The following is a 12,244-nucleotide window of genomic DNA, read 5'->3' as shown; positions in this document are numbered from 1 at the left end:
TTTTGAAATTCAGTTCCTGACGGATGCCAAAAAAGCCCGAGATTATGGAATCAAACCAATAAATAAAAGCAAGGATAATTGTGTGTTATTGTTGAGTAAATAACAGTGTGTTATTTTGAAAAGAATAACAAATTAGAAGGAAAAAAAGATTTAAAAAATACAGATTTCAGTATTTTGAGGCTCTGAGCCCCATTTGTTTTCCTCACAGACGGCAACAAAAGTCCGAAATTATACGATTTAAAATAAAAGCAATAATTGTGGCTTGATATTGAGAAACAACATGTTTTTATGAACCACACAGCTTCCGGTCTTCCATGACCGACCGGAGAAAAAGACTTGCTGCAGGCACGAAACACATTACCAGTAGAAATACATTGCTTTTNAAAATAAAAGCAATAATTGTGGCTTGATATTGGGTAAGAACATGTTTTTATGAACCACACAGCTTCCGGTCTTCCAAGACCCGACCGGACAAAAAGACGTGCTGCAGGCACGAAACATACTACCAATAGAAATACATTGCTTTTAAAATCGTTCTATGTTACACGAAAAAAAGGGGGAAATCGTGTTGGTGAACACGAATCAATAGATTACATTTCGTGACTATAACACGAAATGCCATGAGACTGGGTTGGCCTGTAATGAAATCTGCGTATCAGCACCTCCAAAGCTCACTAATGAACATCTTATATCTGTTTGTTTCATCTGTATAAGAATCAACACTCAGACATATTTTAATTTCCAGCTTCATAAAGTCCAAAGTTAAGTCTCGTATGTCTGTCCAAAGTTTAATATGATATAAAATGATATTAAAGCTGAAAATGTACATATTTGAGAGGTTATAAAACGGCATTATTTGCATTAAAAAATCACTTAAGTTGATCGTTTATCGCTTTTTCTCCTGTTTGATTATTGGTTGATTGATCAGCCAATCAGTGGAGACTTCAGGAAGTAAAGTGGCAACACATTTTACACTTTGGCTTTTGCACAGATCAAACAAACAAGATGGGTGTTGGTGCTGGTAGGCAGATTTGGTTTCCCTTGGACAGAGCGAAGCTTTCTGTTTCCACTCTTTATACTAACAAAAGATAGCGTGCTGTAGCTTCATATTCAATTGACACTTAAACTGTAAAACTATTCATTTGATTTAAATGCAAGAGCCTTGTCTTTACCACTTCTCATGCAAAGGTACGTATAACCACTTGCTGATTAATCTGATAAACCACATATTTCAAACACTTGAGCCAATATATCATGCCAGATGGATTGGGCATCCATTGAATTACTTTTATTAGAGATGAAGTGGTGATACAGAAGAGCAATATCAGACATGTGTATGTTTGAAAGTGGTGTGGGAGAGCGGCTGGTCTGAAGAGGCTAGAGGTGGGTTTTGATCTGCTTAAGTGGACAGTGTTGGTCTAATCCTCCGTCCTCTGTGGTCTGAGCGACCGGCCTCTCTCCCACTCTGTGTCTGGCTCTCTCTCTCTCTGCTGGAGCCCTGACAGCTCCCCACAGGGTTATTTAAGTGCATCTTATTATCTAAACCCCATTATTCCCGCTCCCCTTTGCCCTCTTCAGCACCAGCGGTTAGACCTTACAGGTCAGATTTATTCCCCATGACGATGATCAGTTAATGGCCGAGTGGCTTCGCTGCACAAACAGCTGCCATAACTCAAGTTTTTGAATTAAGCATTTACATCGTAATCTACAGTATGTGTTAACTCAGCTCATTTCTGATGTAAGAGAACTTGGCAGTAATTTAATGAAAATGAAATGAGACTTTTGCTGAACAGCAGCCACCACTGATAGAGTTGGACTTGTGGTAAATGCTAAACTCAAAGTAGTACAAGTGGAGAAGAGTTTTTAAAGTCATGCAGTGAAGTGTGCGTTGGATGCATATATATATATTATTGATCTTGTGGGAAGCTGTATAAATAACATGGCCCTGCATGTGTTATATCGCCCCTTTTTGATTCCCAACACGTCACATACAGACTCACTTTAAATCATGTAGCGGATGTTGACAATTCAAACCAAACTATTCGCCAGTTTAGGCAACATAACAACTTGGTTATGTTCAGTAAACGATTGTGGATTTGGTTCACAAAAGTATGCTTCTCGTAGTAAATGTAAATAGATCATCGGTTAACTTTTGATTTGACATAGGACACAAACTCGAGTCCCCTTGGTGAAAGTCATGTGTTTGTTTCACCCATCCGTTCACTCTCTGTAGTTTTTCGCAGTTTCTTCTATGTCCTTCCCCACCTGATTTCCAAAGTTGTTTGCTCTTAGCATTTGATATTGCAACGCCATGAAAAGACAAACAAAAAGCTTACAAATGTGTAGATAACACACATAACTGCTTTTTGTTGCCTTGATCATCAAATTCAGTCATATCAAGCTGAATGGTCAAAGTTTTCCAATATATGCACTGTAGGCTAATTGTCACACCGCACCAAAGAAGGCTGTAGCGGCAAACCCCCCGAGTGTGTTGTGCTTTAGTCAATGTTTCAGAAGTGTCAAAAGGAAAATATAGAAGCCCTTCCAAATACTTCTTTGTATGTAACAGCAGAGAGCATATACTGTACTTTGAGGGACTGTTAACCTATACTTTTTAGTTTTGTTGAGTTAAATCTATTTTTATTATATTAAATACAGAGCTACTGCCAATAGATACTAAGCTTGAAAAATAACTGTTACTTATGACACACATGACATTATCATTAACATGTTATCTCTTGCTCGCTTAGATGAAAGATTGCTAGATCGTAAGAGCAGCATAAAAAGAAATAGCATACATATCACCCCCGTAAGTCTGTGTGATGTTTTAAACAAACACCATATAACATGTTGATTAGAGACATGTAGAGTTCCTCGTAAGGTTTTTTTGTATCACCTTCCAGCCTTTGTGCTGAGATAAGCTCACAAGCTGCTTAGTGTAGCCTCATAGTAATAATAGATAAGAGAGTGGTAATGATTTCTCATCAAACTCAGCAAATGAAGGTATTCCCCAACATGTTCTGCTACTCCTCCAAACCCGTCAAACTCTGAGGGGGGTTAAAACAAAATAAAAACATAAGTTCAAGTTTCCTTCTGATTTCTGTTCCTTGTTTGCATGCGATGATCCCATACTGGAGGTCACAGATTAGACATCTTTCTTGTTATGGCACTATGCTGGAAAAGCTGTTATAGTGCTTTCTATATCTTCGAAGTATAGTCTTTTTTTTTTTTGTAAAAGAAAGACTATACTTAGAATTCATGCATCTCTGAGTTGAAGCTTTTTAGGCTGCCTCTGGAGAGTAATGGATGGACCTTTAAGTACATCTAGCCAACCACTATATGTGTAAAAGAGGAAAATGCTTATACACACACACACACACACACACACACACACACACACACACACACACACACACACACACACACACACACACACACACACACACACACACACACACACACACACACACACACACACACACACACACACACACACGGTACACTGCAGGCTCCCAGATTTGCAGAGGTGGTTCCTTTGTTGTGTCTAATCACTACCTGTCCATTCGAGCTCCACTTGTAAACAATATGTTGTGATGGTGGGCGTGTGTTGTGTATCTGTCTGTGTTTGTGCGTAGTTGTGTGTGTGTTCTATTTTTTTAATGAGCTGAACCTTTTTGTGCTTCTTCGTCCCATCTCATTTTTGTATTATTGTGGATGAAAAGAAAGCAAACGCTGGCCTTTTCTCTGCAAATGCCTCAACATTTAGTTACTGAGAAAATCATTGTACAACCAATAAGTCAGAAACCCCAAAAAATAAATAAACAGAGTTGACAGAATTGGAGTTTCTTTATAATTTACTTTATGCGGAAATGTAAATGCTAAAGCAATTCAGACCCACTGGTTTGGAACACACAGTAATCTTCAGGAAACCTCAATCTTTTGAGTTTCAAATTGAGTGAGAGGTTACGCACGAAGTTTCAGAGGAAGTGTTTTCTGGGTCGGAAGAAAGAGCAGGTCTCAGTGGCTTTGTTAGGACAGCTCTCAGCAGGATTTACTGGCACCATAACACGATTTTCTCGTCCAAAGGCCGACGCTGTTTTTTGTAGAACAGAATGTGCTCGTGTGTGTTTGTTTAATTTGCTGTGTGTGTGTGTGTGTGTGTGTGTGTGTGTGTGTGTGTGTGTGTGTGTGTGCACGTGTGTGTGCACGTGTGTGTGCACGTATAAAGGCTCTATACAGCTTGGGGGATTTCTTGCCTCTTCTCTACTCCAAACTTGTATTTATTACAAATTGAATCATTTATGAGAACACTTTCGAAGTTCTGGTGACAGCATTTCAAGTTATTTTGTAAATATGATATTCCTGTTGGCATACAAGCTCAAGATTTTGGTTTTTCTTTAAATGTTAAAGTGTCCATCCTAGAAGATTAAGTCCTCACTTTGAGATTTATGACAGAGATAGACTAGCTCTATAACCCAGTTTCCAGTCTTCATGCTAAGCTAAGCTAACCAGCTGCCGCATGTTGCTTCATATTTACTGTACAGACAAGAGACATGGTGTCAATAATCTCATTGAACTCTCGTCAAAAAAGAGTTTTGTTTGAAACTCATACAAAAACTGTCGGTCTCGGATGGTACACTCTTGGTAGCTTTAGCAAAACCTCTGTAAATGTTTAATGCAGTGCCATTATAAGTCTCTATTACAACTCGGTTCTTGGTGTTGGACTCAATTAGGGCTAGGCAATATATCGATTTAATTTATGATATAAGAATGGATAATGTCTGACACTTTGGGTATCGTTATATCGAGTAAGTGTCGGTGCATTACAAGGTTCAAGGTTCTTTATTGTCAAACTAACATAGCTACAGAGTAATTATGTCCTTGAAAATCTTAGGTCACAGGCTTCTTCAACAATGCAACACAATAATACAGATAAGCAGACAATATTAAAACAATATTAAAATATACTATATTAAAAGTAATACAAAAAGAAAAATAGTTTTTTAAAAAGTGAGAAAGCGTGTGTGTTTTGATTTACAGTAAAATCATTACATTTTCTGAGAACACCAGACTGCCTTTCTACTATTTCCCTTTACCTGCTTAGTTATTATATCCACATAACTAATGATTATTTATCAAAATGTGCACTGTGTAAATACTTTATGAAAGCACCAATGGCCTATAACCCCTCGATATTGTTGCAACATCAATATCGAGGGTTTTTTGTGACATTTGGTTCCCTCATACTACCAGCACTAGACTCAATTTCCCCTCTGTGTTGTCTTGTTGGATTTCAGAAGAATAACAGACCTGTGTACAGTATATCTTTGTATTTATATCTCTTGCCTCCGTCACCTCTCCCGCTCATCCTGCCATCCTCTCTGGATGTCTGCCGCGATTCCTCTCTCCCCTGTGTCGAGTGCCATCAGCTTCACATGAAATCCGTTCAGCGGGTCATTATGCCGCGATGCTGCTAATGATGTTGGTAGTTGGTGTGTAACTACTTAGTTTTGCAGCTCCTGAGTTAATCAATACTGCACAGAGAAGCAGCTAAACCCACACACTGACAGAATAGCACTCTAGACTGTTGATTTCTTTCTATGGGGTGGTTGAGTCACACTGTACATGTCGTTTGGCTGCTGCAGGTTTGCTACCTTGTTAATCTGAAGGCATTCAGGGCAGAACGAGCGTCTTCTTCTTCTGCTGCTGCGGGATGAGTCAGCCGCTCGGGTCCCCCCCCGCTCTAATGCTGAGGTCTGGGCCTCATATAAGGGCTTTTCCTGAGAGCTTATCTATCTGCAACGTAGATGCTATCAGCGAGGCAGAAAGGGAGAAACAGAAATGATGATCTTAAGTGGAGGCTTCACACCCAATCTGTTTCCTTTTCCTCTAATTCAGTGATAACTTCTCTCCGTTTCTCGTGTTTGGCTAAATTGCAACTACTCTCCCCACTAAAAGAGGCTTCCTGCTTTTCCCTTCATCTCCATTCAACAACTTGAATGTCCTCCTCCTACTACCTCCCCTTCCTCTTCTTTTCAATACTCTCAAATGTCAGCATGGCACGAGTGGGTGGCAGGCAGCGGCATCTGAACGAGCCCCGTCTCTGGTTTTGCTGCAGTGTGAGGCTCTGGCTGAAGGAAGAAGAAGCAGGGAGTGAATGAGCGAAGGCAGTGAGAGTAGTTGTGCGTTGGCGGGTCGACAGCGGACACCTGACGTGGCCCGAGATGTGTCGCTAGCAGCTGTCCTTTTTTGGACTTTTCTCGTAGAGGAGGTTGGTTTATTTGATTCCTTGAAATTAGGGGATTGAATGGGCACAGCTGATGCCGCAGCACACACACACACACAAAAAACATGCGCAGGTACACACTCGCCAAAGCCACATGCACAAAAACTAATTCACACCCACAACAGCTTTCACACACAAACACACACACACACACACACATCCAGAGCTATGACTCAGAGGGGAGCAGCTGGAGTGAAGGCTCCAGTGGCGGCGGTGAGCTGTCACCATCTGGAGGAGGATATTTCTCTCTGCCTCCTCAGCCAGCAGAATAAATCACCTCGCCAACAACTGTATGTCAGCAGATCAACATGTGTCCCTGCTGTATGTGTGCCATCCGGTTTCTACTCATGCGTATGTTCAGTAGGCTATATATCAACGTACCCAGTGGTGTGAAGTAACTAAGTAGAGTTTTTAAGTAGCCTACTGTGCTGTTTTCCTACTTTGTACTTCTACCCCACAACAATTCAGAGATATGTTGTGTACTTTAACTCCACTACATTCGTTTTTATACCCTTAAGTTACTTTCCAGAATTGACTAATGATGTAAAATATAAACAACACAATGAGACTTTATAGATACACCTGGAGTAAATTCACAAGCTACCTTACAGGATACAAACTAATACAAATGTGCTGCACCTTCACCAGCTTTGATAACACTTTAACGCATCGATATTTATAATCAAAACATATCATTCATATTATTGCATAATGAGAACTTTTACTTTTGGTACTTTAAGTATATTTTGATGGCAATACTTTTCTACTTTTACTCAAGTAACTTTTCGATTGCAGGATTTTTCTACACTCTGCTACTTCGATCTGAGTACTTTTCCCGCCTTTGAACGTACCGAATGTGACGCTCTCCTCGGTTACTGCAGTCACAGAGTTTCCTTTCCGCGTGGACAGTCCGCGCTCGGATCAGAGCCGCCTTGATCAAGCTTTGACGGGCCGTCTCATCTAATAACGCGCTCTATTTTGTCTGCAGGCTGACAGCCGCACCTGTGCTGTGGACGCCATCGAGACACACAAGTTTGATGAGATATTTGGAAAAGAGGCTTCGGTGCATTGGCCTTGTCAAACTCTTTTCATTCTGGGTGGATGTGTCGGTTCATGTCCTCTGTGTTGTGACATATAAGAGTTTGAAAAGGGTCAGAGGGATGTTTGTCTTTACTGATAAGTCTGATATCTGCGTGTCACAAAGGCCTTTCGTCAACCACCAGTGATATGAAGCAGCTAGTGTCCCGGAAGAACACGAACACAGGCATAAAACCTAAGAAATACATTTCCTTTTCTTGTAAGGACCCTGAAAACATTTCTCTGTCAGCTTTACATGTTTTCTATTTCAATTCTACATTAAAGCAAAAACAATCTAAATTTAGACCAGTTTTAGTCATTTCTATTTTCCTCTGTGTTCTTTTCATTGATTTAAAGTGGGCATGGTGCAGATGAAAAGTGACTGTGTGCACCGATCAAAATGTGTTATGGGGTTGTTAATCATAATGCCAGATCATTGTCTTTGTTTAATACCTGCTAATGTTTTTTTTCTTCTGAACCTTATCTTTGATCGTAGCTTATTTAGTCATACATGTTGGTCTAGATAAATACTTCTAACTTAAAATGGCTTGACACAGCTTCAATACAAGCCATTTTCCCAAAATGTGTAATACATAGATTGGAAAAACAGAGATTTAAGTAAAAAGTATATTGTAGTATTTAATTGAACCAACATGAATTCTACAAAGGTGTGATTTGTGGACTATACCTTTTTACATTTGTCCTCATATTATTTTTGAACTTTCTTGCAAAGCAGAAAGAAACCCTTGCTCTTTAAGACTGAAGGACCAAGACCCAAACTTGACATTTACCACTGATGTCTTGGTTTCTTTCATTTTCACTTCCACTGAATGTTCAAAAGGAAACAGCGCATTGTGACACATAAAAAACACTAACATTTGCCCAAAACGTACATCACCAAGGGAGGGGTTTAACCTTTGAGAGCTTTAAAATAACCAGAATTTAGTACAGAGTGTAATGCTGTTTCAGCTTTTCTTTTCTTACCAAGGACAAAACTGTGGGTAATTTTCGCCATCAAATGAATATCAATACAAAATGTTGTCCTTCAAACCGGCTCCATGGTTGAACCGTAGTTACTAATAGTTTGTGTGTTTGCTTTGTTTGGCAGGGTCAACACAGGTAGAGCACTCAGTAACTCCGCAGGCTGCACTTAGCTGGTCTCCTTTGGGAAAGTAACACAAACGGCAGCTCCCTGTGGTCAACCCCTATAAACACATGAGAGGGAAGGAACACAGAGAAACCATGAAAAAGATATACATTGGCAAAACCGCCTTAAAAGTCCCCCGAAATGGCGGCAAACATCCAAAAAAGAGGTAAGAGAGAAACTCTCAGACGCCATCTCTCCATCCGTCCTCATTTTGTATCTGTTTGTCCGTCCGTCCATCCGCCCACGGGGTGTCTCCTCTCGCCTCCCAGTGGTGCGAACGCAGCCTCATCCCGCCTCTCCAACCCAGGAGTCATGCTGCCTCGTCATCTCATCTCACCGGAGTGAAAGCACTCATTATGTGTGACTCACAGGAGGTCACTAATCGGGGATTTTTTTTTTTCATATCCCTGGAGCTACTTCACGTAAACTCGTCCTCTATCAGACAACAAACACCTGTATTCCCCTGCCAGCGCCTGCCAATCAAAGAGCTGCAGGAGTGGGGGCTGCTGGGTAATGCAGCACTGAAATGCCCTGCAGTCAGTTGACACACTCATTGAAACACTCAGTAGGCAGGTGTTGTTGTTTTACTCACTGACAGCTTTGTGGCGGTCGCATGAAAAATAAACAATATTCCAGATCCAGTGTGATCTTCTCCAATTGACTTCCTTTTTGTCATTTAGCCTCTTATGGTACTGTATTCAGTCAAGAGTGGAGTTTAAGTAAAATAAAACATTAAAGGACCTAATGTACCACAGTTTTCACAGCACAAACCTCAAGTTACATTTATAGTAAGGGCTTTTTATTATTATTTGTTTCCATCTCTAGTTGTCATACTGTCACAAAACCTCTTGGGTACATTGGTGCCTTGACATTAATGCTAAATACCATTGTTTACATCCCTTCTTCTATACCACTATAGCTTAATTTGACTTACTTCAGCCAAGAAGTATTAGTTGCTTATACTTAGCTTACCTTTTATAATGGATAATGCAACCTCGAAATGATCATGTCAGTCGTTTCTGGAAACAAACTAAGCTTCCAATGGCGTAATTTGTCATTGATCTGATAACTTGTAGACTCAAATGTTCTGACTCCTGTCACAGAAATGTAAATATCTCATGATATTTCTTTCTCTATTCTATAGAGCTACTCTGCCTCTGACAAAAATGGCTTTCTATCTCACAAATATGTTGCATCTCTACTGTGTTAAGGATTTGTTCAATTGGATTGTCAAGGAGAGGTTGAAATGCCTTTAATCACAACACCTACAGTAAAGAGAGAACATTGTGTTTGGCCTGTGAATCAAATGATATCAGTTATACCCTAATTGTATTATTTTTGTGACAGTCAACAATTCCTTTTCCAGCTGAAGCGCTTCGTTAACAAAATAAATACATTTGATTTAAAAATACATTCTGAGGGATAACGCACCATGTAGTATTTATCATGCTTCTTAATGAGCTAGAAATTCGATGATACCTCCACTTAGTGACCTGAAAACATTGAAAGAGACCTGTCCCTGATTTTCCCCTCAGTCTTCTTCAGTCCCCACCTTGTGGTTCTCTGATCGAGTTAAAAGAGAGAGAAGGAGAGGAAGAGCTGTGTGACGACATCTCCATCCCCTCTCTGCTATCTGTTATCTGGCTGCAGATAGAGTCGTTAGCCTCCTTTCTCCATCTGTCCGTCAATACAGGGTCCATTAAGCCCAGCCGTGCACATTCAGATCCATCACGGCAACAGACATTTCCTCTTTTCCCACTCACACTTGCTCTTTTATTAGATTGAAGCCCAGGTAATGCACATACTCTGAAAATAGTCATCATTTTGCTGTCTGGCTGAATTACGTGTGGGGGGGGGGTATCGCTGTTCCGTAAATCTGAGACTTCACAGTCTATTCATGTGATGTATTAGAGTTCGTTGGCTCATATTTCATCACAGATTACACCCTCCTTTTTTTTCTCTTTGGGACCAATCTCACTGATGATTGGGTTTCTGTGATGTGCTGCAGAGCTTTAAAATGCCAACAAAAAGAAACCTAATGCTTGAATAACTTAAGAGAAAGAAGTTCTGTTTCCTTTGCTTATCCCCGCCTGGATCCCTAATGAGAGATCTGTGTTTTGGTCCCATGTTTTTTCCATACAAAGCACTTTCCTACACAACTTTTCAGCTTGTATCACCCTCTCATGATGTTCTCATCACCGCTGCATGGCCACTCGGGGGGCATTAAAAAGATATGTACCATATAAGTCAATTTAGATAAGCATACACCAAAGTTACAGGCTTGTTTCCTGCACCATATGCCCTGAACAGAATGTGTGTGTGTGTGTGTGTGTGTGTGTGTGTGTGTGTGTGTGTGTGTGTGTGTGTGTGTGTGTGTGTGTGTGTGTGTGTGTGTGTAGCTCAATGCTGGAGCAGAAGGAGGACTTGAGGAAGCGGCTCTCGTACACGACACACAAGCTGGAGCTGCTGCAGGGCGAGTTCGACTCCACCCGGCAGTACCTGGAGACGGAGCTGCGGCGGGCCCAGGAGGAGCTGGACAAGTTCACTGATAAACTGCGCAGGTAGGCAGCGTACTGTGCAACGCGGTGCTCATAACCACTATACTTTCAATCAACATATGTTTGATGTCTGAGCAAATCATTTCTCTGAATCAAAGTAAAGTACGTAGAGAAAAAGGCTTCACACCATACTGCATATTAAGGATACTGAAAATAAAAAAGGGGGAAGGAGGTAATATTAACGAATTAAAGTGGTTAGTTTATGGGACAATTAATTGGAAGATGTAATTATTTTCTAAGGGAACTACATAGCTTTGCTTTGCAAGGTGGATCTTCATCACACCGAAGACTAAAGCTCGTACAAATCGCTATGTTGTTTTCCTCTAAAGAGGCCTGAGGAAACTCGTAAATGCTTATGATTATACACTGATTCTTGGCTATAATCAAGAGCATTTCCTTATTGCTAAATCCAATTGCAATCGTGTAATTTGATTAGGTCAGTCACTGCAGGCATTAAAGCGGTGTGGTTCATTTAGCCAATAAAGAAAATGTCTCCAAAACAGTTAATTTGTGACTTTATTTTTATTTTTTTCTATAATGTATAGGTTAATGATACCTCCGAAAATATTAATTGTCATATCTTTTTACTTTCTTATTAAGTACTTTAATCTAGAATTCCTTCTGGATATTGCTTCCCCTGGCTCAGAATGTATTTGTATTTTGTCACCTACAATGCCTACTAATACGCTTTCAAGAGGTTTTAGGAATTTTTTTATTTTTATAGTAAAACTAATTTAGACTTCTATTCTAAGAGATACCTGAGTATATCAGGGAAAACATGCACGCACAGGGGAGACGATGATGAAAATAGCTGAGTCCAACATGTAAAAATAAACAAAAAGCACCCAAAACAATCCAATCCCAAAAAAGGTCCTCTATTAAAAAGTTAAAAGATGAGATGAGACATTCAAGCTTTCTATCCTTTTTTCGTTTTTCACTCTATTTTCGGCTACAAAGTGCTGCGCTAAACTTTCAGTATTTACCCATGGGTTTGCAAAGTTAGGCAGCCGTGTGTTCTGGTCCAGTGAGCAGCAGCTTTCAGAGGATGTAACACACTTACCTCATTCACACCAACGGTGTTTCAGGGCCGGTTCGGAGCTGGAGCTTGAAAAGCACCGGGTTTTCCTCTTCACACCGCAGCGGAGCAGCCTGTTAGCTCCAGTTCCGGTTCATTTC

At 40.3% G+C, this 12,244-nt stretch overlaps 1 protein-coding gene across 1 annotated transcript in view; it reads left to right on the top strand.

Moving 5' to 3' along the window:
- Window positions 1-12,244, top strand: part of LOC104946501 (brain-enriched guanylate kinase-associated protein) — a 30,613-nt gene that overhangs the window by 4,835 nt on the left and 13,534 nt on the right. Inside the window, exons 2-3 of the mRNA XM_010772344.1 lie at window positions 8,472-8,676; window positions 10,910-11,071. Coding sequence (XP_010770646.1) covers window positions 8,579-8,676; window positions 10,910-11,071 — 260 coding nt within the window. The 5' untranslated portion in view covers window positions 8,472-8,578. The remainder of the gene's footprint in view (window positions 1-8,471; window positions 8,677-10,909; window positions 11,072-12,244) is intronic.

This window comes from Notothenia coriiceps, unplaced genomic scaffold (genome assembly GCF_000735185.1).
Source record: "Notothenia coriiceps isolate Sejong01 unplaced genomic scaffold, NC01 NC01_scaffold00011180, whole genome shotgun sequence".
NCBI classification, from domain to species: Eukaryota; Metazoa; Chordata; class Actinopteri; order Perciformes; family Nototheniidae; genus Notothenia; species Notothenia coriiceps.
The sequence above is the reverse complement of the archived record's forward strand: the minus strand, read 5'-3'. Positions and strand labels throughout refer to the sequence as shown.